Source organism: Coregonus clupeaformis, chromosome 18 (assembly GCF_020615455.1).
Source record: "Coregonus clupeaformis isolate EN_2021a chromosome 18, ASM2061545v1, whole genome shotgun sequence".
NCBI classification, from domain to species: Eukaryota; Metazoa; Chordata; class Actinopteri; order Salmoniformes; family Salmonidae; genus Coregonus; species Coregonus clupeaformis.
The window spans coordinates 53,595,425-53,622,275 of NC_059209.1; the positions used below are offsets into that span (position 1 = coordinate 53,595,425).

General features: G+C 44.2%; 3 protein-coding genes across 4 annotated transcripts in view; 2 read left to right on the forward strand and 1 right to left on the reverse strand.

Moving 5' to 3' along the window:
* Nucleotides 1-15,436, forward strand: part of LOC121573401 (ras GTPase-activating-like protein IQGAP1) — an 81,852-nt gene extending 66,416 nt beyond the window's left edge. For both annotated transcript variants that reach the window (XM_041885347.2, XM_041885356.2), the window contains 6 exons: nt 8,791-8,878; nt 9,081-9,293; nt 9,400-9,560; nt 9,824-9,967; nt 10,802-10,910; nt 14,557-15,436. In XM_041885347.2, coding sequence (XP_041741281.2) covers nt 8,791-8,878; nt 9,081-9,293; nt 9,400-9,560; nt 9,824-9,967; nt 10,802-10,910; nt 14,557-14,670 — 829 coding nt within the window. In that variant the 3' untranslated portion in view covers nt 14,671-15,436. The remainder of the gene's footprint in view (nt 1-8,790; nt 8,879-9,080; nt 9,294-9,399; nt 9,561-9,823; nt 9,968-10,801; nt 10,911-14,556) is intronic.
* Nucleotides 15,437-15,701: 265 nt separating this feature from the next.
* Nucleotides 15,702-18,385, forward strand: LOC121583652 (proteinase-activated receptor 1). The gene is made up of 2 exons (XM_041899788.2): nt 15,702-15,922; nt 16,705-18,385. The coding sequence occupies exons 1-2, from the start codon at nt 15,853-15,855 to the stop codon at nt 17,889-17,891; spliced, it is 1,257 nt and encodes a 418-aa protein (XP_041755722.1). The 5' UTR covers nt 15,702-15,852; the 3' UTR covers nt 17,892-18,385.
* A 2,934-nt stretch (nt 18,386-21,319) lies between these two features.
* LOC121583636 lies at nt 21,320-25,293 on the reverse strand. The gene is made up of 6 exons (XM_041899787.2): nt 25,110-25,293; nt 24,170-24,312; nt 23,912-23,976; nt 23,219-23,329; nt 22,657-22,758; nt 21,320-22,069 (listed from the first exon to the last, which is right to left on the reverse strand). Exons 1-6 carry the CDS (start codon nt 25,218-25,220, stop codon nt 21,867-21,869), a joined length of 735 nt encoding a protein of 244 aa, XP_041755721.1. The 5' UTR covers nt 25,221-25,293; the 3' UTR covers nt 21,320-21,866.
* Between the last annotated feature and the right edge of the window lie 1,558 nt (nt 25,294-26,851).

Consider the following 26,851-nt stretch of genomic DNA (forward strand, 5'->3'; position numbering starts at 1 on the left):
ATATGTGTGACGTTCCAGTAGGTTTGAAAATAACAGAAAGGCCGGCACACTGAATATGCTCCCAATTACCACTTTTATTGACAACTTCATGACCTGACAAAGATCCTTGTGGATCGAAACGTTGTTAATAAAGGTGGTAATTATGATCATATTCAGTGTGCTGGCCTTTCTGTGCTTTTCAAGTTTCATAAGCCCAGCACCTAGGATGTGCGTATGACCACAGACGTTCCAGTAGGTACATACATAAATAACCACAGTGGCTATCACTCAGTGACAGCTCTATGTGCTCTTTCCTGCTCCACTATCACTTCCTATCCTGACAGGAAGAGGTTTAGTGGTCAGGGTTATCTTGCCCATGGACCTTCTCATTTTAGATCATGTATTACGCTTCTTTGAGGAAAAGGCTGTGTGTTTAAAAGATGGCCTCTGTTCTGCTGATGTGACTGTTTACATCATGTTTCCTGTGACATGAACACCAATCCAGCCAGTCACAACTGATCATGTGGTCAGGAAAACCTCCTGGCCCTACCTATGATTCTATACATGGCAGCTCTGTTCATCTGACCTACAGTAGTTGAGGTGAGAAGCTATGTTAGGGCTCTGTTGTGTCTGTCTCTCTGTGTGTCACTGTGGTCCTGGCCAGTGTCGGACCAGCATGCACTGGGGCAGGAACCACCCGAGCCACTGCCTGTTCACCCCGCTATCATCCAGAAGGCAAGGTCAGTACAGGTGCATCAAAGCTGGGACAGAGAGAATGAAAAACAGCTTCTATCTCAAGGCCATCAGACTGTTAAATAGCCATCACTAGCACATTAGAGGCTGCTGCTGCCTATTGAAATCACTGGCCACTTTAAGGAATGGAACACTAGTCACTTTAATAATGTTTACATATCTTGCACTACTCATCTCATATGTATATACTGCATTCTATTCTATAATATTCTTCTGTATCTTAGTCCATGCCGCTCTCTCATTGCTTGTCCATATATGTATATATTCTTAAATCCCATTCCTTACCTTTTTGTGTGTATTGGGTATATGTTGTGAAATTGTTAGATATTACTGCACTGTCAGAGCTAGAAGCACAAGCATTTCGCTACACCCGCTATAACATCTGCTAAACACATGTATGTGACAAATAAATAAAAAAAAATACATTTTTTTGATTTGATTTGAAACAGGAAGTGTGACTGAGTGGCGTCATGCCCTACTGCAGGGTCAGGGAATGAGACAATGGGACAGTGGTGTGTGTGTGGGTGTGTGTGTGTGTGTGTGTGTGTGTGTGTGTGTGTTAACACAGCAACATGTTTCCTCTCCCCCTGAGCCTAGAGAGGCCAGAGCTCAACACACTGCCAATTATTTTCAAACCAAATCAACAAGACAGCATTCACTTACTGTAACAGCTAGCTACAGTGGGGGAAAAAAGTATTTAGTCAGCCACCAATTGTGCAAGTTCTCCCACTTAAAAAGATGCCTGTAATTTTCATCATAGGTACACGTCAACTATGACAGACAAATTGAGGAGAAAAAATCCAGAAAATCACATTGTAGGATTTTTTATGAATTTATTTGCAAATTATGGTGGAAAATAAGTATTTGGTCACCTACAAACAAGCAAGATTTCTGGCTCTCACAGACCTGTAACTTCTTCTTTAAGAGGCTCCTCTGTCCTCCACTCGTTACTTGTATTAATGGCACCTGTTTGAACTTGTTATCAGTATAAAAGACACCTGTCCACAACCTCAAACAGTCACACTCCAAACTCCACTATGGCCAAGACCAAAGAGCTGTCAAAGGACACCAGAAACAAAATTGTAGACCTGCACCAGGCTGGGAAGACTGAATCTGCAATAGGTAAGCAGCTTGGTTTGAAGAAATCAACTGTGGGAGCAATTATTAGGAAATGGAAGACATACAAGACCACTGATAATCTCCCTCGATCTGGGGCTCCATGCAAGATCTCACCCCGTGGGGTCAAAATGATCACAAGAACAGTGAGCAAAAATCCCAGAACCACACGGGGGGACCTAGTGAATGACCTGCCGAGAGCTGGGACCAAAGTAACAAAGCCTACCATCAGTAACACTCTACGCCGCCAGGGACTCAAATCCTGCAGTGCCAGACGTGTCCCCCTGCTTAAGCCAGTACATGTCCAGGCCCGTCTGAAGTTTGCTAGAGTGCATTTGGATGATCCAGAAGAGGATTGGGAGAATGTCATATGGTCAGATGAAACCAAAATAGAACTTTTTGGTAAAAACTCAACTCGTCGTGTTTGGAGGACAAAGAATGTTGAGTTGCATCCAAAGAACACCATACCTACTGTGAAGCATGGGGGTGGAAACATCATGCTTTGGGGCTGTTTTTCTGCAAAGGGACCAGGGACGACTGATCCGTGTAAAGGAAAGAATGAATGGGGCCATGTATCGTGAGATTTTGAGTGAAAACCTCCTTCCATCAGCAAGGGCATTGAAGATGAAAAGTGGCTGGGTCTTTCAGCATGACAATGATCCCAAACACACCGCCCGGGCAACGAAGGAGTGGCTTCGTAAGAAACATTTCAAGGTCCTGGAGTGGCCTAGCCAGTCTCCAGATCTCAACCCCATAGAAAATCTTTGGAGGGGAGTTGAAAGTCCGTGTTGCCCAGCGACAGCCCCAAAATATCACTGCTCTAGAGGAGATCTGCATGGAGGAATGGGCCAAAATACCAGCAACAGTGTGTGAAAACCTTGTGAAGACTTACAGAAAACGTTTGACCTGTGTCATTGCCAACAAAGGGTATATAACAAAGTATTGAGAAACTTTTGTTATTGACCAAATACTTATTTTCCACCATAATTTGCAAATAAATTCATAAAAATTCCTACAAAGTGATTTTCTGGATTTTCAATCTCATTTTGTCTGTAATAGTTGACGTGTACCTATGATGAAAATTACAGGCCTCTCTCATCTTTTTAAGTGGGAGAACTTGCACAATTGGTGGCTGACTAAATACTTTTTTCCCCCACTGTAGTAGCAGGCCAATGTCTGAGCTACACTGTTTAGTTAAAATTACGTTAATCCCACATATTGTACACAATCACCCAGTCAGTGCTATGGTTGAATGGCGGGAACCCGGTTACCGAGATTTTCCAGGATTTACCACCCAAAACCACTCCCTTTTCCCGGGATAAATTATTTACATGAACAGTATGGCGTGAAATGGAACTGTTAAATTGTATGCAATGTCTAAATCTGGCTTCTCTACGGCCTCTGCATGATGAGTCATCAAAGCTTATCTATCCAAAATAGATAATCCTGTTCTAAATTGATATACAGTGCATTCGGAAAGTATTCAGACACCTTGACTTTTTCCACATTTTGTTACGTTACAGCCTTATTCTAAAATTGATTAAATTGTATTTTTTGCTCATCGATCTACACACAATGAAATTTTAGCAAATGTATTATTATTACATAAGTATTCAGACCCTTTACTCAGTACTTTGTTGAAACACCTTTGGCAGCGATTACAGCCTCGTCTTCTTGGGTATGACGCTACAAGCTTGGCACACCTGTATTTGGGGAGTTTCTCCCATTCTTCTCTGCAGATCCTCTCAAGCTCTGTCAGGTTGGATGGGGAGCGTCGCTGCACAGCTATTTTCAGGTCTCTCCAGAGATGTTCGATCAATTTCAAGTCCGGGCCACTCAAGGACATTTAGAGACTTGTCCCGAAGCCACTCCTGCGTTGTCTTTGCTGTGTGCTTAGGGTCGTCCTGTTGGAAGGTGAACCTTGCTCCGTTCATCTTTCCCTCGATCCTGACTAGTCTCCCAGTCCCTGCCGCTTAAAAACATCCACACAGCATGATGCTGCCATCACCATGCTTCACCGTAGGGATGGTGCCAGATTTCCTCCAGACGTGACGCTTGGCATTCAGGCCAAAGAGTTCAATCTTGGTTTCATGGTCTGATAGTCCTTTAGGTGTCTTTTGGGAAACTCCAAGTGGGCTGTCATGTACCTTGTATTGAGGAGTGGCTTCCATCTGGCCACTCTACCATAAAGGCCTGATTGGTGGAGTGCTGCAGAGATGGTTGTCCTTCTAGAAGGTTCTCCCATCTCCACAGAGGAACTCTAGAGCTCTGTCAGAGTGACCATCAGGTTCTTGGTCACCTCCCTGACCAAGGCCCTTCTCCCCTGATTGCTCAGTTTGGCCGGGCGGCCATCTCTTGGAAGAGTCTTGGTGGTTGCAAACTTCTTCCATTTAGGAATGATGGAGGCCACTGTGTTCTTGCTCTGACTTGCACTGTCAACTGTGGGACCTTATATAGATGTGTGTGCCTTTCCAAATCATGTCCAATCAATTGAATTTACCACAGGTGGACTCCAATCAAGTTGTAGAAACATCTCAGGGATGATCAGTGGAAACAGGATGCGCCTGAGTGCAATTTCGAGTCTCATAGCAAAGGGTCTGAATACTGATGTAAATAAGGTATTTCTGTTTTTTAATTTCTAAAAACCTGTTTTCTCTTTGTCATTATGGGGTATTGTGTGTAGATTGAGGGGGGAAAATAATTTGAATACATTTTAGAATAAGGCTGTAACGTAACAAAAAGGGAAGGTGTCTGAATACTTTCTGAATGCACTGTATAGCCCTATATAGATGTCCTAGCCTACAGTGAGGGGCAAAACATATTTGATCCCCTGCTGATTTTGTACGTTTGCCCACTGACAAATACATGATCAGTCTATAATTTTAATGGTAGGTTTATTTGAACAGTGAGAGAGAGAATAACAACAACAAAAATCCAGAAAAACGCATGTCAAAAATTTTATAAATTGATTTGCATTTTAATGAGGGAAATAAGTATTTGACCCCTCTGCAAAACATGACTTAGTACTTGGTGGCAAAACCCTTGTTGGCAATCACAGAGGTCAGACGTTTCTTGTAGTTGGCCTCCAGGTTTGCACACATCTCAGGAGGGATTTTGTCCCACTCCTCTTTGCAGATCTTCTCCAAGTCATTAAGGTTTCGAGGCTGATGTTTGGCAACTCGAACCTTCAGCTCCCTCCACAGATTTTCTATGGGATTAAGGTCTGGAGACTGGCTAGGCCACTCCAGGACCTTAATGTGCTTCTTCTTGAGCCACTCCTTTGTTGCCTTGGCCGTGTGTTTTGGGTCATTGTCATGCTGGAATACCCATAAACGACCCATTTTCAATGCCCTGGCTGAGGGAAGGAGGTTCTCGCCCCGTCCATCGTCCCTTTGATGCAGTGAAGTTGTCCTGTCCCCTTAGCAGAAAAACACCCCCAAAGCATAATGTTTGCACCTCCATGTTTGACGGTGGGGATGGTGTTCTTGGGGTCATAGGCAGCATTTCTCCTCCTCCAAACACGGCGAGTTGAGTTGATGCCAAAGAGCTCGATTTTGGTCTCATCTGACCACAAAACTTTCACCCAGTTCTCCTCTGAATCATTCAGATGTTCATTGGCAAACTTCAGACGGGCCTGTATATGTGCTTTCTTGAGCAGGGGGACCTTGCGGGCGCTGCAGGATTTCAGTCCTTCACGGCGTAGTGTGTTACCAATTGTTTTCTTGGTGACTATGGTCCCAGCTGCCTTGAGATCACTGACAAGATCCTCCCGTGTAGTTCTGGGCTGAGAGAGATTGACAGTTATTTTGTGTTTCTTCCATTTGCGAATAATCGCACCAACTGTTGTCACCTTCTCACCAAGCTCTTGTAGCCCATTCCAGCCTTGTGTAGGTCTACAATCTTGTCCCTGACATCCTTGGAGAGCTCTTTGGTCTTGGCCATGGTGGAGAGTTTGGAATCTGATTGATTGATTGCTTCTGTGGACAGGTGTCTTTTATACAGGTAACAAACTGAGATTAGGAGCACTCCCTTTAAGAGTGTGCTCCTAATCTCAGCTTGTTACCTGTATAAAAGACACCTGGGAGCCAGACATCTTTCTGATTGAGAGGGGGTCAAATACTTATTTCCCTTATTAAAATGCAAATCAATTTACAACATTTTTGACATGCGTTTTTCTGGATTTTGTTGTTGTTATTCTGTCTCTCACTGTTCAAATAAACCTACCATTAAAATTATAGACTGATCATTTCTTTGTCAGTGGGCAAACGTACAAAATCAGCAGGGGATCAAATACTTTTTTCCCTCACTGTACCTCTTTCAGGTAATAAATTCAATGCAGTTTTAGCCTTATATTTAGCCTATTAAGGATGGATTATGCATAATAAGCTTCTAATTTATAGCCTCTGTCTCTTGCGCAATACGCAAGCACCTGTGCTCCGCTGGCCCCTCTCCTTAAAAAAACGCTCCTTAGCTCTTGGATTCCCATGCAGGAAAAGCTAGAGTAGAATAGCTTGCTGGACATAATGTTTTTTAGCATTTCTTAAACCAATAGACTATTTGAAGAGGGATGCAAGCTCTTGTTAGCTGAATGTTAAATACAGCATCCAGTAGAACTCATGGGTAGTTTGAAAGAACGAACGCGCGATGGCGGTAGGCTATAGCAGTTATTTATTTAGACCCATAACCATTCAATCTTCGTGAAGAGAAGTTGAAAGCCTTCTGCATCTAATTCTAGTCCTATATTGTTCAAGGATATCATTAGAATGATGAAGATAAGGACAACTAAACTTATTTCATTTAGCCTAACTGTTGAACGCGAGGAAGGAATGAAGCAACAATAGAGAGCGAAAAAGGAGGTAGGTTAAAAACATTAGTGGAAATATTATAAAAGGCATATATATGTGTCAGTCTACTAATTATACAAATAGGCCGTGTTATATTTCAAAATTAAATTCAAATTCATAAGCCTATACAAATATACTGCATGTGCTGCACCAGAGTTGTATGTTCTCTGCTGCTTTATCGTGTTTTGAATGATGTGCAGTATAATACAATACAGTAGAGTAATACAGTTCACACTCAAAAAGGTTAGCCTACTGGAGCTAGTTTCATTTATTTACCCAAGAGAGCATATAGCTAGCTACACTGTATATACAAAAGTATATGGACACCCCTTCAAATTAGTGGATTTGGCTATTTTCGCCACACTCACTGCAGACCGGTGTATAAAATCGAGCACACAGCCATGCAATCTCCATAGACAACCATTGGCAGTAGAATGGTCTTACAGAAGAGCTCAGTGACTTTCAACGTGGCACCGTCATAGGATGCCACCTTTCCAACAAGTCAGTTTGTCAAATTTCTGCCCTGCTAGAGCTGCCCCGGTCAACTGTAAGTGCTGTTATTATGAAGTGGAAACGTCTAGGATCAACAATGGCTCAGCCGCGAAGTGGTAAGCCACACAATCTCACAGAACGGGACCGCCAAGTGCTGAAGCTCGTAGCGCGTAAAAATCAACTGTCCTCGGTTGCAACACTCACTACCGAGTTCCAAACTGCCTCTGGAAGCAACGTCAGCGCAATAACTGTTCGTTGGGAACTCCATGAAATGGGTTTCCATGGCCGAGCAGCAGCACAAAAGCCTAAGATCACCATGCGCAATGCCAAGCGTCGACTGGAGTGGTGTTAAGCTCGCCGGCATTGGACTCTGGAGCAGTGGAAATGCGTTCTCTGGAGTGATGAATTACACTTCACCATCTGGCAGTCCGACAGATTAATCTGTGTTTAGCGGATACGAGGAGAACTCTACCTGCCCGCATGTATAGTGCCCAACTGTACAGTTTGGTGGAGGAGGAATAATGGTTTGGGGCTGTTTTTCATGGTTCGGGCTAGGCCCCTTAGTTCCAGTGATGGGACATATTAACACTACAGCGTACAATGACATTGTAAAAGATTCTGTGCTTCCAATTTTGTGGCAACAGTTGGGGAAGTCCCTTTCCTGTTTCAGCATGACAATTCCCCCGTGCACAAAACGAGGTCCATACAGAAATGGTTTGTTGAGATCGGTGTGGAAGAACTTGACTGGCCTGCGCAGAGCCCTGACCTCAACCCCATTGAACACCTTTGGGATGAATTAAAACGCTGACTCCAAGCCAGGCCTAATCGTCCAACATCAGTGCCCGACCTCACTAATGCTCTTGTGGCTGAATGGAAGCAAGTCCCCGCAGCAATGTTCCAACATCTAGCGGAAAGCCTTCCCAGAAGACTGGAGGCTGTTTATAGCAGCAAAGGGGGGACCAACTCCATATTAATGCCCGTAATTTTGGAATGAGATGTTTGACCAGCAGGTGTCCACATACCTTTGGTCATGTAATGTACATCTATGGGCTTTTATGTTTTTCTGTCGTGCGTAATGTGCAGTAACCTATATCAGAAATATGTTTGCTATTGGATAACAGCACAATCATTTGGGCTTTGCCTCATTAAATGTATTTAATGTAGGGCTCATAAAATGTATTTAATGTATGGCTCATCAGGCTCATGTAACGTCAGACTTCACTTTTCAATCAAAGCACTAATCAAATCCAGACGTTTATATGCTTTTGAATGACACTTCCGGTTTTGGCAGGAAATACCGTGTTACCTGGGAGAAAAGTGATTTATTCTCAGGATGGAACATTTGTAAAATACCGGGAAAATATTCAACCCTAGTCAGTGCCCTGGCGTGTACAGTATATAATCTGTGTATGATAAGGTTTCATACGGTCTGCGTCCCAAAATGCACCCTATTTCCTATATAGTGTGCATTACTTTTGATCATGGCCCGTTGGGCTGTTGTCAAAAGTAGTGCACTACGTAGAGAATAGTGGATGTGATGCATATTTGGGATGCAACCTGAGTGATCTCCTCTCTCTCTCTCTCTCTCTCTCTCTCTGTTTGTCAGAACTAAGAAATTGATAATGGATGTGATCAGGATCCAGCCAGGAGACACTCTCCCAGAGACCCTGGAGACCCCGGCCTCTGCCCTCCAGGTGACGGCATCATCATGACCCCCACATCACCCCTACACCAGCCCAGCACCCCACACCTCAGATACTTCTCTATTAAAGTGGTTTGATTTCCATGCTATACCCTTTGTGCCATGCAGGAGTGGGAAAAGAGCAGTCATGCTAACTTTTCTGTCTTTCTTTGTGTGTCTGTCTCTCTTCCAACTTGTACTATTCTGTGATCCAGGAGCGTGAGCATGCCAAGGTGGTGGAGCTGCGTGCGTTGCAGGACGCCCAGGCCCCAGAAGGGCTGAAGAGCAGCCAGGCAGTGCTGGAGGACAGACAGCTGCCTCTAGAGCAGAAGAAGAGGAAGATCGTCCGCAATCTCCGAACCCTGGAGCAGGCTGGCCTCGTCACCGCTAGCAACAAGTACCAGGACCTCATCAACGACATCTCCAAGGTACACGAACACGCGCAAACACACACACACGCACACTGATGGCCTTCAGAGTTTGTTGCAGAAAACCAATCTAACCAATCACGTCCCTTCTGTGTGTGATTGACAGGACATTCGTTACCAGAGGCGTTACAGACAGAGGAGGAAGGCGGAGCTAGTGAAGCTCCAGCAGACACTGAGTGCGCTCAACTCAAAGACAGCCTTCTATCAGGACCAGACCAACTACTATGACACCTACATCAAGACCTGCCTCGACAACCTCAACAGGAAGTGAGTGTCCGCTACAAAACGGACCCCTCGGCACTAACCATAAATCTTAGTTAATCTGGCCTAGCAAGTCAACAAGGATCTAGGGTTACAGAGGAGGGATTGGTTTGGAATTGGGCCATATGGGCTAGTTTTGAATTACATTGTCATTACTCTTGTCATTGAAGTATGATCAGAGCCCATGGTCCCATTCAAAACTTGAAGTGTGTGTGTGTTTGAGTGACTTCCATGCATGTGTGTGACCTATCTGGTGTGTGTGTCCACAGGAATGCGCGGCGGTCCATAAAGCTGGACAGGAAGGTGGAGGAGAAGGGCAGTAAGAAGTGGAAGCATCAGTCTCTGAAGTACACGGCGGCCCGGCTGCATGAGAAGGGAGTGATCCTGGAGATAGAGGGGCTGCAAACCAACCAGTGAGTGGAGCAGAGCGGACAGCTGGTCCTAGTTAGCTTCCCAACACTGGATTCGTGTTCATTTGTACAAACCGTTTCAAACCATAGCAAAATGTTTTCCAATTGAAAACGCTTTGCAACGGAAAATGTTTTACAACGAACAGCCAGGGTTTTGTGATTAAGGTAGTGTGGTTGACCTAATGTGAACATGGTATTGAATCCTGAAGTGAGTTGGTACTATACCAGGTCTCGGGTTTTGTGGTAGAAGTAGGTTATCCATGTTTGACAAGGGGCCCTGCTCCAATACTTTCAGAAATGCATTAGTCTGTCATAGCTTTTACAAATCAGATCAGTGATTACTCCAAAGGAAGGGAGGACGAAAGGATGCATTGGTAAAGTATTGGGACGCTCCCGTCCTTCCTGTTTTGGCCATGCTGTTCCAGCTAGAGTGGCGCTGAGGAGAGCCAAAGACAGCTCCTGTGGCTCCTCACTGCACTCTGTGGGAGTTCCAGGCCAGGTCAGAGAGGAAACAGAGAGCTAGTATCTAGAAAACAGAGCTACGTCCTCTTTAGAGCCATTTAAACACACTGTACTTTGGCCCAATATCATCAATGCATTTCAGAAAATAAACAAGGAGGAAAATAAGTACACAAAAAAAAGGATATCGAATCATTCTATTTCTGGTCATACTATTTCTCACACTCAACATTGAAATGTTATGCCAAAACAAGTCTGTCTGACGTTGTGACCTGCGGACAATAACAGGACTAGAGATGGTTATTATAAAGTCTGTCTGTATCCTGTCTTTTCATTTCACTCATTATTTCAATCCCATGTTTTTGTATTTTCTCTCAGGTTCAAAAATGTAATGTTTGACATCTCGCCCAGTGAGGAAGTTGGAGACTTTGAGGTGAAGGCCAAGTTTATGGGAGTTGAGATGGAAAAGGTCCAACTCCATTTCCAGGTAATGCTTTTCCCCGGAATTACGACGACGCATGGTTGTCACTGACTGTCTGTTGTCCCTGTCTGCCTTTCTCTGTCCCTGTCTGTCTTTCTCTGTCCCTGTCTTTCTCTGTCCCAGTCTGACTATCTCTGTATGTCTATGTCCCTGTCTATCTCTGTCCCTGTCTGTCTGTCTTTCTCTGTCCCAGTCTGACTGTCTTTCTCTGTCCCAGTCTGACTGTCTATCCCGGTCTGACTGTCTATCCCGGTCTGACTGTCTATCTCGGTCTGACTGTCTGTCTATCTCTGTCCCTGTCTGACTGTCTGTCTATCTCTGTCCCTGTCTGACTGTCTGTCTGTCTCTGTCCCTGTCTGACTGTCTGTCTGTCTCTGTCCCTGTCTGACTGTCTATCTGTCTCTGTCCCTGTCTGACTGTCTATCTCTGCCCCAGTCTGACTGTCTATCTCTGTCCCAGTCTGACTGTCTATCTCTGTCCCGGTCTGACTGTCTATCCCGGTCTGACTGTCTATCCCGGTCTGACTGTCTATCCCGGTCTGACTGTCTATCCCGGTCTGACTGTCTATCCCGGTCTGACTGTCTGTCTGTCCCTGTCTGACTGTCTGTCTATCTCTGTCCCTGTCTGACTGTCTGTCTGTCTCTGTCCCTGTCTGACTGTCTGTCTCTGTCCCTGTCTGACTGTCTGTCTGTCTCTGTCCCTGTCTGACTGTCTATCTGTCTCTGTCCCTGTCTGACTGTCTATCTCTGTCCCAGTCTGACTGTCTATCTCTGTCCCAGTCTGACTGTCTATCTCTGTCCCAGTCTGACTGTCTATCTCTGTCCCGGTCTGACTGTCTATCCCGGTCTGACTGTCTATCCCGGTCTGACTGTCTATCCCGGTCTGACTGTCTATCCCGGTCTGACTGTCTGTCTGTCCCTGTCTGACTGTCTGTCTATCTCTGTCCCTGTCTGACTGTCTGTCTGTCTCTGTCCCTGTCTGACTGTCTGTCTGTCTCTGTCCCTGTCTGACTGTCTGTCTGTCTCTGTCCCTGTCTGACTGTCTGTCTGTCTCTGTCCCTGTCTGACTGTCTATCTCTGTCCCGGTCTGACTGTCTATCTCTGTCCCGGTCTGACTGTCTATCTCTGTCCCGGTCTGACTGTCTATCTCTGTCCCGGTCTGACTGTCTATCTCTGTCCCGGTCTGACTGTCTGTCCCGGTCTGACTGTCTATCTCGGTCTGACTGTCTATCTCGGTCTGACTGTCTATCTCGGTCTGACTGTCTATCTCGGTCTGACTGTCTATCTCGGTCTGACTGTCTATCTCGGTCTGACTGTCTATCTCTGTCCCGGTTTGACTGTCTATCTCTGTCCCGGTTTGACTGTCTGTCCCGGTTTGACTGTCTGTCTGTCCCTGTCTGACTGTCTTTCTCTGTCCCTGTCTGTCTGTCTCTGTCCCGGTCTGTCTGTCTCTGTCCCGGTCTGTCTGTGTCTATCTCGGTCTGACTGTCTATCCTGACTGTCTATCTGTCCCTGTCTGACTGTCTATCTGTCCCTGTCTGACTGTCTGTCTGTCTCTGTCCCTGTCTGACTGTCTGTCTGTCTGTCTCTGTCCCAGTCTGACTGTCTATCTCTGTCCCGGTCTGACTGTCTATCCCGGTCTGACTGTCTATCCCGGTCTGACTGTCTATCCCGGTCTGACTGTCTATCCCGGTCTGACTGTCTATCCCGGTCTGACTGTCTGTCTGTCCCTGTCTGACTGTCTGTCTATCTCTGTCCCTGTCTGACTGTCTGTCTGTCTCTGTCCCTGTCTGACTGTCTGTCTCTGTCCCTGTCTGACTGTCTGTCTGTCTCTGTCCCTGTCTGACTGTCTATCTGTCTCTGTCCCTGTCTGACTGTCTATCTCTGTCCCAGTCTGACTGTCTATCTCTGTCCCAGTCTGACTGTCTATCTCTGTCCCAGTCTGACTGTCTATCTCTGTCCCGGTCTGACTGTCTATCCCGGTCTGACTGTCTATCCCGGTCTGACTGTCTATCCCGGTCTGACTGTCTATCCCGGTCTGACTGTCTATCCCGGTCTGACTGTCTGTCTGTCCCGGTCTGACTGTCTGTCTATCTCTGTCCCTGTCTGACTGTCTGTCTGTCTCTGTCCCTGTCTGACTGTCTGTCTGTCTCTGTCCCTGTCTGACTGTCTGTCTGTCTCTGTCCCTGTCTGACTGTCTGTCTGTCTCTGTCCCTGTCTGACTGTCTATCTCTGTCCCGGTCTGACTGTCTATCTCTGTCCCGGTCTGACTGTCTATCTCTGTCCCGGTCTGACTGTCTATCTCTGTCCCGGTCTGACTGTCTATCTCTGTCCCGGTCTGACTGTCTATCTCGGTATGACTGTCTATCTCGGTCTGACTGTCTATCTCGGTCTGACTGTCTATCTCGGTCTGACTGTCTATCTCGGTCTGACTGTCTATCTCGGTCTGACTGTCTATCTCTGTCCCGGTTTGACTGTCTGTCCCGGTTTGACTGTCTGTCTGTCCCTGTCTGACTGTCTTTCTCTGTCCCTGTCTGTCTGTCTCTGTCCCGGTCTGTCTGTCTCTGTCCCGGTCTGTCTGTGTCTATCTCGGTCTGACTGTCTATCCTGACTGTCTATCTGTCCCTGTCTGACTGTCTATCTGTCCCTGTCTGACTGTCTGTCTGTCTCTGTCCCTGTCTGACTGTCTGTCTGTCTGTCTCTGTCCCTGTCTGACTGTCTGTCCCTGTGTCTGTCTCTGTCCCGGTCTGACTGTCTATCTCTGTCCCGGTCTGACTGTCTGTCCCGGTCTGACTGTCTATCTCGGTCTGACTGTCTATCCTGACTGTTTATCTCGGTCTGACTGTCTATCGGTCCCTGTCTGACTGTCTATCTGTCCCTGTCTGACTGTCTGTCTGTCTCTGTCCCTGTCTGACTGTCTAGCTCTGTCCCTGTCTGACTGTCTATCTCTGTCCCTGTCTGACTGTCTATCTCGGTCTGACTGTCTATCTCGGTCTGACTGTCTATCTGTCCCGGTCTGACTGTATCTCTGTCCCTGTCTGACTGTATCTCTGTCCCTGTCTGACTGCCTATCTCTGTCCCTGTCTGACTGTATCTCTGTCCCTGTCTGACTGTATCTCTGTCCCTGTCTGACTGCCTATCTCTGTCCCTGTCTGACTGCCCATCTCTGTCCCGGTCTGACTGCCCATCTCTGTCCCGGTCTGACTGCCCATCTCTGTCCCGGTCTGACTGCCCATCTCTGTCCCTGTCTGACTGCCTATCTCTGTCCCTGTCTGACTGCCTATCTCTGTCCCGGTCTGACTGTCTATCTGTCCCGGTCTGACTGTATCTCTGTCCCTGTCTGACTGCCTATCTCTGTCCCTGTCTGACTGTCTATCTCTGCCCCTGTCTGACTGTCTATCTCTGTCCCTGTCTATCTCTGTCCCTGTCTGACTGCCTATCTCTGTCCCTGTCTGACTGTCTATCTCTGCCCCTGTCTGACTGCCTATCTCTGTCCCTGTCTATCTCTGTCCCTGTCTGACTGTCTATCTCTGTCCCTGTCTATCTCTGTCCCTGTCTGACTGTCTATCTCTGTACCTGTCTGAATGTCCATCTTCTGTGTCCCTGTCTAAAACATTGATAGTTGACTGTCTGTTGTCTGTGTCCCTGTCTAGGACCTGCTCCAACTTCAGTACGACGGAGTGGCGGTGATGAAGATGTTTGACAAGGCCAAAGTCAACGTCAACCTGCTCATCTTCCTCCTCAACAAGAAGTTCTATGGAAAATAAACCAAATATAGAGGAGGGGAAAGATGGGGAGGAGGGCATGGGTGTGAAAGGATTGTATGCCTTCTGACAAAGCAATGTTTGTTAAAGGAGCCATTGGGATAGGAGGTTTGAATGGTCCGTAACGTGTTATGTATGTCTGACCTGAATATGATTTGGTATCAATTTATAGCATGTCCATCCTCAGGCTCACACACACACACGTCCTAGGGCTTGTGAGCCACACACACACACACACACACACACACACAAAGGGTTGTTTGTTATATTTGATGCTGATTTGATTGATTACTTTATACCAAAAGCTCACAATGAAATGGGTGTGTTGCTTGTATTGTCATGTTATATCTGTTGCTTCATTATTTTGTTTGTTTATGTTCAGTTTTCCACGGGGAGATTGTACATGGAATATATATATATATTTTAAGTATATTGTAATGAAATCTACATTTTATATGTAGAAGTTCTATAAAGACAACATTGTTATTGTCACTTGTAAAAAAATAAAGTATGTTTGCAACAAGATGTGTACAATGCACTACTGCCTAATAGTCAGAATGGGAGTTTAGACGGTACTATTCCTGTCCAGCAATGGATTGTCTGGAAGTGGTTAACCAGTGTCTTTTTAATCCACATACAGTACATTGGGAAGCTGTGCTATTAATTACCATTTATTATTTCTAGAGTTTCACTGCTTTTTACACATAATGTACCGTCCAGTATACATTTAAATAATTTCAAATGTTTAATAAAAAATAAAAATAATGTATATTATTTGCTTGGTCTTTGTTTTAAAGACGAATACATTAAGACCTATATGAAACGTTGATGTTTAAAGGGATGTTGATTGATTGATAAATGAAAGAATGGAGTTTTATAAGTGTCACCCCAAGACTTTAAAATATGCCCTGGTCCAAGATGGTTGTTTACGTGACTGAATAGAAACGTTTTAATTCCTGTCTGTATTAATTAATCACTCGAGAGTAGGCGAGGCTTTTTACGACCCCATCTATTGATTGAGTCAGCCTTTTCAAAACCAATGAGTCTTTTGGTGCTACGTGCTGACTGTTCGAAGGTTTACTGCAGTTTCCCTCACAAAAATAGTTTTGAGATATTTTCTTTGTCTTCAATTTTAATGAAACTTTTGCCTGCTAAGTCAATTTAGGATAAGAGTGAACTACCGACATGGTTTATTGGATTGTTGCGACGTTGGCACTTTTTTCTCTCCAAACTTCAGCATATGTGCCATACAATGGTAAGTAAAATGCCTTAAGATGTTTTTTCTTTGTCTTTATTTTCATAGAGCAGTTAAACATCGAAATTATTATTTGTTTTACGTTATGAGGAGATATTGACCCTTCTGCTCTTAAGCAGTACACGACACAGTTTTACGAAGCACTTTGGGTTTTGAAATGTGCCAAATTGCCAATTTGCGTTACGCATTGTAGAGGGGATTTTTTTTTTTTTTACTTTATTTATTTTTTGATTAACGAAAAGAGCAGTTCCAACTGCGAATATTTATTTTTAACCTCCATAAAAATGAAGTTCATGAAGATTGAAACGTAATGGGATTTGAAGACAATTGCGATGAACACGTACTTATAGCTCAACATGTTCAACTCTTTCATACTTTGTCGCATCTATGTGCACAATTTAGAAAAATGTGTTCCTATATTCAACATATTTACCCTCTGACTCGAACTGCCACTTGTAGGCTATATCCAGGGATTTTTCAATGCCGTTTCTTCCCTCAAAAAGGGCGCATAGAAAGCTGTGAAAATGAATTATGACAAACCTTTTGTGTACTGTATGTTAATTTACCTAGACCCTGTTAGGACAGCATGCAGAGTAGACTATACTTACACTCAATTGTCTTGTCTGTGGCATGTTTGCTATAGCACTGCCACCTTACATGTTTACAGTGAGGTGTGCACCATGCAGTTATGGTATATCTCATCTCACCATTCATTAGGCACTTTATAATGAAGTGCACATACTGTTATTTGTTACTCAGCTCCCGTTGTCTGTCTGTCTCAGACTCAGGACTCAACCTGAGGACATTTGCAGGGACCTTCCTGTCGGTGACTGATGAGCCCATCGACTACATAGGGCTGGACGTACAGGAGGGCAGTGGCTCAGGGATGGGGCAGGAGCCTGTGAAGAAGCAGGAGCATGGCCATCACGGCCCCCGCCGCTCCACCAAGATCGTAATCTCTGAGGAGGCCCGCAGCTTCCTCCAGGGTCGCTTAGCAACGGCCTTCATCCCCACAGTCTACACCCTGGTCTTCATCATCAGCGTCCCCCTCAACCTGATTGCCGTGGTGATGTTTGTGCGTCGTATCCGTCCGAGGAAGCCGGCGGTGATCTACATGCTGAACCTGGCCAGTGCTGATCTCCTCTTCTCCCTGCTGCTCCCCTTCAGGATCTCCTACCATTTCCACGGCAACGACTGGGTTTATGGCCCCTTCATGTGTCGCCTGGTGACAGCAGCCTTCTACTGCAACATGTACTGCTCCGTCCTGCTCATGATGTGCATCAGCATCGACCGCTTCCTGGCCGTGGTCTACCCCATGGACTCCCTGACATGGCGTAGTCCACAGACGGCCTCTGTGGTCTGTGGCGCCATGTGGCTGTTGGCCTTGGGAGGAGTGACCCCCCTCCTGCTCTCCAGACAGACCATCCACCTCCCGGACGTGGGCATCACCACCTGCCATGACGTGCAGGATGTAGACAAGCTCCGTGCCTACTACCTCTACTTCTTCCCCATCTACTCCTCCATCTTCTTCTTCATCCCTCTGGTGTTCACCGCTGTGTGCTACGTCCGCATTGTGCAGGCCCTGGCTGCGGCCAACGTGGAGAACCGCTCCAGGAAGACTCGTGCGGTGGTGATGGCGGTAACGGTGCTGGTGGTGTTTGTGGCCTGCTTCACCCCCACCAACGTCATCCTCCTGGTGCACTACCTCAAGCTGGCCCACGGACACAGTGACAGCTCCTACCAGGCGTACCTGCTCTCCATGTGTGTGGGCAGCCTCAGCTGCTGCCTGGACCCCCTCATCTACTACTTTGGTTCGTCCCAGTGCCAGAGACAGGTGGCAGCCCTACTGGGCTGCAGAGAGGCCGGGCCAGGGGCAGAGCTCAGCTCTCAGACAGGCAGTACCAGGACCAGCAGGCTAGAGAGCATTCAGAGCACTGTGGGCAGTCATTACAGGAAGCTCATGGCCTGACGCCTTGGACTGCGAATTGGAACAAACTCTAGCGCTGCATCTCGATAGTCTAGAGCAGGGTTTCTTAAACTATGTGTCAGGACCCAAAGTGGGCCCTGGGCATGTGAGGTAGGTCGCTAGTTATGATCTACATCTATAATCACTAGGGCTATCAAACTAAAACATTTCATCGAGTTAATCGCAGAATTTGCAGTGATTAATCGCGATAAATCGCAAATTCTGAATTATCTCATTGAGCTGTAAATTACAAATTTTATACAAAAATCATTACAAAAATATTGACGTCTTGATTTTGTCCAAAGTAACAGTAAGCAAAATCTGTTAAATTGATAAAGCACACTTTCTTTGACCTCAATGTCAACTTCTTTTGACATCGAATTGTTGTTTTTAGCAGTATAGATTATGTATTTTGGTTGCCTGACAACTCAAACTGAATTCTTCCGCTGCTCTATGTTCGCTACATACTTCAGTCAGACTGCCATCATTGAAGTCGTTTGTGGTGACGTCAAAATGAGGGGTGTTGTACAAAACAAAGTCATCAGAGATTGGATCATCTCTAACCAATCAGAGTATCAAAGCCAATGACAAATGTTCTAAACGCCGCTTTACCCACGTGTTCTAGCTCTGGCCCGACCCATCAGTTTCTGGGACCAATCAGAACAGTTAGAATGTGTTTGCGTTCTAGAAAAAAACCCATTTGTGCAGAAAAATTACAAAAAGTTAACTCTACTTAACTGATTAACTCTGACAGCCCTAATAATCACACACTATTTCTTCTTCATGTGGGTCTTTGGAGGATGATTTGGGTCACCAGAGGACAGTCAATTTCTAATTTTAGTCGAGCTGAAAAAGTTTAAGAACCCCTGGTCTAGGGTGGCTTCCTCTCCTCCCTCATCTACTTCCCTTCATCTGCACTGAATTAAAACATTATATAGTTGAAGGCAACATATGGATGCCTACCAGGCTTTTGCGCTCACCTGTCCAGTACCTTTAGAACAATGCAGATAAAAGGAAGGAGACAAGGAGAGGAAGCCACGTAATTGAAATGCAGCCACTGTTTACTGTGTCCAGCTCATCAAGTGGCAGAGCTGGAATTTATTGCACTTCTCTTTTTTGATTGTCTTAATTGTTTTTTCATAGTTTGCGTTGTTAAATCAAGGGCCATATTTTAAAGCCAGTCTACTGATATGTACACATCTATGAATGCTTTGTTGCTGCAGATACTGTATATTGAGTAATGCTTAGGGCAAAATTCTGGAAACATTCAATAAATTCCTTGGTTTTACAGAAGTCCTGGTTGGAGGAATCCTGGAATCCGGGAATCCTCCACCTGGGATTTCGAGAAAACCAGGGAATTTATTGAAAGTTCACGTAATTTTGGAACCCTAGTAAATAATGCTGTTTAGTGTGCACTCTATACATATATATACAGTGCATTCAAAGTATTCAGACCCCTTGACTTTTTCCACATTTTGTTATGTTACAGCTTATTCTAAAATGGATTTGTAAAAATCCTCATCAATCTACACACAATACCCACAATACAAAGCAAAAACAGGTTTTTTGATTTTTTTGGAGACATTTGTTAAAAATAAAAAACGGATAAGTATTCAGACCCTTTGCTATGAGACTTGAAATTGCGCTCAGGTGCATCCTGTTACATCCTGTTTCCATTGATCATCCTTGATGTTTCTACAACTTCATTGGAGTCCACCTGTGGTAAATTCAATTGATTGGACATGATTTGGAAAGGCACACATCTGTCTATATGAGGTCCCACAGTTGACAGTGCATGTCAGAGCAAAAACCAAGCCATGAGGTTAAAGGAATTGTCCGCAGAGTTCCGAGACAGGATTGTGTCGAGGCACAGATCTGGGGAAAGGTACCAAAACATTTCTGCAGCATTGAAAGTCCCCAAGAACACAATGGCCTCCATCATTCTTAAATGGAAGAAGTTTGGAACCACCAAAACTCTTCCTAGAGCTGGCCAAGAACCCGATGGTCACTCTGACAGAGCTCCAGAGTTCCTCTGTGGAGATGGGAGAACCTTCCAGAAGGACAACCATCTCTGTAGCACTCCACCAATCAGGCCTTTATGTTAGAGTGGCCAGACGGAAGCCACTCCTCAGTAAAAGGCACAAGACAGCCCGCTTGGAGTTTGCCAAAAGGAACCTAAAGGAATCTCAGACCATGAGAAACAAGATTCTCTGGTCTGATGAAACCAAGATTGAACACTTTGGCCTGAATGCCAAGCGTCACGTCTGGAGGAAACCTGACACCATCCCGATGGTGAAGCATGGGGGTGGCAGCATCATGCTGTGGGGATGTTTTTCAGCAGCAGGGACTGGGAGACTAGTCAGGATCGAGGGAAAGATGAGCGGAGAAAGGTACAGAGAGATCCTTGATGAAAACCTGCTCCAGAGTGCTCAGGACCTCAGACTGGGGCGAAGGTTCACCTTCCAACAGGACAACGACCCTAAGCACACAGCCAAGGCAAAGCAGGAGTGGCTTCGGGACAAGTCTCTGAATGTCCTTGAGTGGCCCAGCCAGAGCCCGGACTTGAACCCAATCTAACGTCTATGGAGAGACCTGAAAATAGCTCCCCATCAAACCTGACAGAGCTTGAGAGGATCTGCAGAGAAGAATGGGAGAAACTCCCCAAATACAGGTGTGCTAAGCTTGTAGCGTCATACCCAAGAAGACTTGAGGCTGTAATCGCTGCAAAAGATGCTTCAACAAAGTACAGAGTAAAGGGTCAGAATACTTATGTAAATGTGATATTTCCTGTTTGAAACTGTTTTTGCTTTGTCATTATGGGGTATTGTGTGTAGATTGATGAGGATTATTAGAATAAGGCTGTAACGTAACAAAATGTGGAAAAAGTCAAGGGGTCTGAATACTTTCCAAATGCACTGTATGACAATGTACAGGTAACTGCCAAAATAATGGAAACACTTGAGTAAATGAGGGATATAAAGTATATTGAAAGCAGGTTCTTCCACACAGGTGTGGTTGCGGAGTTAAGTAAGCAATTAAATCCCATCATGCTTAGCGTCATGTATAAAAATGCTGGGCAGGCCATTATTTTGGCTACCATGGCTATGCCCCCATAGGATGACAATGCCCTCATCCACAAGGCACGAGTGGTCACTGAATGGTGTGATGTGCATGAAAATGATGTAAACCATATGCTATTATGGTCTCAGTCACCAGATCTCAACCCAATTGAACACTTATGGGAGATTCTGGAGTGGTGCCTGAGACAGCGTTTTCCACCACCATCAACAAAACACCAAATTATGGAATTTCTCATGGAAGAATGGTGTCGCATCACTCCAATAGAGTTCCAGGCACTCGTAGAATCTATGCCAAGGTGCATTGAAGCTGTTCTGGATCGTGGTGGCCCAACGCCCTATTAAGACGCTTAATGTTGGTGTTTCCTTTATTTTGGCAGTTACCTGTATATTACTATAAAAACGTTTTAGAAATAGTCCATGCATTGTCTCAAAACCGCAGTATTAACATGAATAGTTTACAGTGGCTATGTCTCTACACGTTTCAAGTTAAGTATGAAAGTAGTTGGCGGTTGTCTGATTTCTTAACTCCTCACTAACCTAGACGTGTTCAGGAAGATTTACATTGTATAACCATGTTACATTTTATTCAGATCTTATTACTTCAATGGGAAAAGTTACAAAATTAGTTTGAATGTCTTTATTTAAATGTCTGTTTGAACAGTTATATTTGAACTGTTATCACTGTGTTTATCAAATAAACAGTAAAAAGACATGAAAACAATTCAAGGTAAAACGTTAGCATTTTTTAACATTACATGGTAATATCATCATGTGTATGTAAGACATGATTTAAAGTGAATGAAAGTATGTGTCGTATTTGGTTAGATAGTTCTGGGATCAAAGTTCCACTAAAGGGATGTTTTTGTTGGGCAAAACAGTGAGGATCTGGTTCTCTTGCTCAATCTGTAATCTTCTCTTTCTCTGTAGTCGGATTCTCCTCCATAGTCTCCTCCACCATAGTCTTCTCTTCCTCTGTAGTCTTCTCTGTAGTCGGATTCTCCTCCATAGTCGCCTCCTCCACTGTAGTCTTCTCCACTGTAGTCGGCTTCTCCTCCATTGTATCCTTTTCCACCACCTTCTCCTTGTCATCAGGGCACAGCTCTGAAATACAGAGGGTGTATTGGATGTAAAGATTAGATACAGAGAGATTTGTGTTGCATGCCTACCACCCCTCAGTGTCACAGAGGAAGTTTATGTCATTGCCATTTCCTGACTCAATTGCATATCCTCTATAATTCAGGCCATACTTGCTCCCAGCTATGTCTCTTTACCACAGGAAAACGAGGCTGCTTTATATGTAGACTACAAAAAGGACATAGCATTTTTATTATGCTTGTGATGTCTCCCCCTTGTGGTTTTGCATGGTTATGACACAGACAGTAGTCCGTCCATGGTGGGTCTGTGATAATGGCCATTGGTCTTTGCATTAATTGCAATTTAGATTTTAAAGGTGCCGAAAACAAGTTGAGCCTGTATATTGCTATGGAACTAGACCCTGACCATGGAATGGCCATCGTTTGTTCCTCTGTCTGCTCAAGATAGTTAGAGAGGTACTTGTGACTGCTCATATGATTTAACCCCTCCTTCCCCTCAAACACACAAGTGACAATTTGGACAAGCTTAACCTTTAATAGATTTTTCAGCATTTATAAAATATAAACAGATGAGGAGCAAAGACAATGGCTGACCTGTTTCTCCATCATAGGTGTGATGTGTCTCTGGGAAGTTCAGGCACTCTGCCTGTTTCTTATAGGTGTCCAAGTATGTGAGATCCATTTTCCCTGACCTTGCTGAAAGAGAGCGAGAGAGAGAACGAGAGAGAAGGGGAGGGAGGCTGGTGAGCTGTCCAAACAGTATGTTGCTTGTGAAATCTTTTAGGGCTGGTAACAGACAACAAAAGGCTCATCTTCCATTAAGTATTTCAAAACATTGCATTGAACTCGCTGGTTACTGAAATAGTGACCCCTTTGACAGAAAGATACTGTTTCAGCACCTTATCGATGTAGGATCAACTTTCACAATGCTCTGCCTGGAGTATAGCCTGCCTACACTGCTACTATTTGTCAACATCAATGAGTGGCGCTCGCTTGGGGCTACCTTCGTACCAGATCTGTATGTGCTTAAACCAACTCTGATAATCATTGTCAGGCCATACATTTTGGTCATGACACTGAACCAACACAGCAGTTAGGAGTTGGTTAAAGCACATCCAGATGGGTCCAGGCTAGTTTGGGAGTGGATTGGACTTACTAAACAGGAGCAGGTATCTGCCAGTGATGTCTCCACTACGAGAGGTGTCTGACCATTGCAGGCAGTCAGGGCAGGTCTCCAGGTACTGACCTTTGTGTTCAGACGAATGAACTGGATCCACAAAATAAAATAAAGGCCTTATTATCCATTATGATTAGGACATTTGGTAACACTTTTTTAGGCATGTTTCAGCTGATTCTTCCAAGAATTCAACACATTTGGTAATTACCTTATACCAAATGGCAGGTTACTTTTTGGTTTCAGTGACTACCAAATAAACTAAAATATAATTATTAGGTCATTATAATGTTGCAACATTTTTACCATGTCATTTCCAAGTACCTGAAAAATATCTAACTGTAAAATTAAGTGTAACAGGACATTTTCTTTGAATCTTTACAGGCTTATCATCATGACATACAGTGAAGACAACATGGTATAATGATAAGGCACTGGGTACAGTACAATATACACAATAAATAGGCAAGTGGATAAAGCCCCTCTTATTGAGCAGCTAAATTATTTCATCATTAAGATGTAGAGCGCTAGCCCGGTTGCCAAATCTGTGTCTGTTTCTACTTTAGCCAACTCGCGCCTTTGTTGATGTCCTATTTGGCATAGCCGCCAGAGAAGGGTGTTGGCTAAAGCACAGACAGATCTGGCAAGCAGACTAGTAGAGCACAGGTCACTTACTGTGAACTGTGGAGGTTGTGCCGGAGATGGTAGCATTTGTTGCACCCACGACGCATTTGCCATCACTGATTTGATATTTAGGAAAACTTGTTAGCATATACAAGGTGCCAACCTGAGACATTCTCTTTGCTTTCCGAGAAAGGTGAAATGAAATGTCTACCATTGCAGATACTTTCCTAATATTTTTTAAAGCCCATTCCTAACTACAATGACATTTGTTACAGTCCATATTCATATCCACAACCTAACCAGACTTACATGCGGTCTCCCCAACGTAATGTGACTACTTGATGGTCAGATGTAGCCGAAAGGTCTATCCAGGAGCTTTTCAGAGTCCCCAAAGCGTTTTGGAAGACTGAATGATCCGCAGACCCCATCACATACACCCATTTGCCATAGATCTACCAGTCACAGACAAGGAAAAATCCATGAGTTTCAAACCATCTTCATTGCAGTATCCTTAACCCAACTTGGACCATTTGAAGTTGAAAAAAACCGATAGGTACACTCTTAGAAAAAAGGGTTCCAAAGAGGTTGTTTGGCTGTCCCCATAGGAGAACCCTTTTTGGTTACAGGTAGAACCCTTTTGGGTTCTTTGTAGAACCCTCTATGAAAAGGGTTCTACATGGAACTCAAAAGGGTTCTTTCTACCTGGAACCAAAAAGGGTTCTTCAAAGGGTTCTCCTAAGGGGACAGCTGAAGAACCCTTTAAGGTTCTAGATAGCACCTTTTGTTGCTGAGAATCTTCCTACGCTGCAGGAAATGCAAATGAGCTTCATGATTTACATAAATTAACTGAAAACCCACACTAACACACAGTTATTGCACTTTTCATGTAGCCTACTTTTGTCCAGCTAATAGCCTAACCACTGATCAAACAACATTATGGACTAAATGTTCAAATCCTGTTGCTGCAGGATTATTTTGCCATGACAATACTGGTCAAATTAAGATCCTAAATCTGTATGTATACTGCACAGCATCTGTCACTGTCCCAAAATAAATAATCACATGCTTTCATTGATTTGCCACAAATAGCTCTTACTCGTAAAATAAATGGCCATGTCTCAAAATGACACCTTATTCCCCAGAGTCTTTGGCTCTGGCCAAAGTAGGTTTTCTGGAGAGGGAGTAGTGTCATCTGCGACATAGTCATTAAGTCCAAAAGATCATGTTTAGTACTATGATCACAACTTACCTCAGTATGGTCCTCCAGAACCAGGGGTTTGACCAGTTCTTTACAGACCGGTGCAGATGCAGCACTCAGAAAACCTAGAGCCAGGAGAGCTACAACCAGCTGGACAGACATAGTGAGAGAGAGATGGAGCAGAGACACTTGAGACGATAGTACAGCCAGAGCAGAACACCTCTACTGCTGGGGCATATGCTTCACAGAGGCTTAGACAAAACATTGTTGCATAAGGGGCCATGTGGAGGAGGAAGAGGAGGGGAGGTTTTCAATGCTTGAATGGATAAGTCAAGGCCTAAATCAGCATTCATATCCAGGCTATTCTTATATAACACTGAATGGTTGTCCCCTCCCTGACTGAGTGGACACCATCTATTAGCTAGGGACCAGAACACTCTAAATATAAACTTCTGTATGGGAATACTGCCCTTGAATGAATTCAAACAAACAGCCTGGATACCAGGTAAATGATGACGACCACAGTCTGGTGAGGTAACTTTTGTTATAACAAGTAACAATGAGCTAAATAATTAATCAAATTATCAATAGGGTGGAGAGTGTGTCTGGATTGGAATAGAACTACTGTAAAAAAAAAAACATTGCAGGATGAAGAGGGAGGAAGCCATTGGTTTGGTGTATGTGCACATGGATTTCTTTGCACATGAGGCCTACACTTTCTCATGGGTTACCTGGCAACCAACTGCCTTGGTCCCAAAAAAAATAGCTTTTCTTTGGAGTGTTTTATTGTGGCCTTTTGTCTCATTTGGCACACAGATGTAACAATGTGCTGACTCCTAGGAACCAATACATTAATTCAGGGTGAGGCTACATGGAGACTGAAACAGGTAGCAATTTAAATAGATTTTAATAAAAGATGACCCAGATTATGTGGCTGAAATAGCCTAATCCACTCATTTGAATGGGGTATCTCCGACATTGCTCGTCCTAATATATATATATATATATATTTTTTTACTTTAAGATTTGTGTGTATTGTTGTGTATTGTTAGATATTACTGCACTGTTGGAGCTAGGAACACAAGTATTTCGCTACACCCGCAATAACATCAGCTAAATATGTGTATGCGACCAATACAATTGTATTTTATTTTATTTTAAAAAGCCTATTAACTTGTCGACAAGTTAACAAATTACAGTGCCTTCAGAAAGTATTCACCTCCCTTGACTTTTTCCACATTTTGTGGTGTTACAGCCTGAATTTAAAATTGATTAAATTGAGATTTTGTGTCACTGGCCTACACAAAATCCCCTATTAATGTCGAATTGGAATTATGTTTAAAGACATTTTTCCAAATTAATAAAAAATGAAAAGCCAAAATAATTTCAGTAGTAAAAATGTGCTTAACACGTCACATAATAAGGTGCATGGACTCACTCTGTGTGCAATAATAGTGTTTAATATTATTTTTTAATGACTACCTCATCTCTGTACCCTACACATACAATTATCTGTAAGGTCCTTCAGTCGAGCAGTGAATTTCAAACACAGACTCAACTACAAAGACCAGGGAGGTTTTCCAATGCCCCGCAAAAGAGGGCACATATTGGTAGATGGGTCAAAATAAAAAATGCAGACATTGAATATCCCTTTGAGCATGCAGAAGTTATTAATTGCACTTTGGATGGTGTATCAATACACCCAGTCATTACAAAGATACAGGCGTCCTTCCTAACTCAGTTGCCGGAGAGGAAGAAAACCGCTCAGGCCAATGGTGACTTTAAAATAGTTA

What these genes read in the sequence shown, in the direction of transcription:
- LOC121583652 (XM_041899788.2), top strand. Translation starts at nt 15,853, where the DNA reads ATGGTTTATTGGATTGTTGCGACGTTGGCACTTTTTTCTCTCCAAACT. An exon ending in AGCATATGTGCCATACAATG is followed by an intron (nt 15,923 to 16,704) that starts GTAAGTAAAATG and finishes TGTCTGTCTCAG; the next exon opens with ACTCAGGACTCAACCTGAGG.
- LOC121583636 (XM_041899787.2), bottom strand. Translation starts at nt 25,220, where the DNA reads ATGTCTGTCCAGCTGGTTGTAGCTCTCCTGGCTCTAGGTTTTCTGAGT. An exon ending in TTACGTTGGGGAGACCGCAT is followed by an intron (nt 23,977 to 24,169) that starts GTAAGTCTGGTT and finishes ATATCAAATCAG; the next exon opens with TGATGGCAAATGCGTCGTGG. An exon ending in CAGATACCTGCTCCTGTTTA is followed by an intron (nt 22,759 to 23,218) that starts GTAAGTCCAATC and finishes GCTCTCTTTCAG; the next exon opens with CAAGGTCAGGGAAAATGGAT.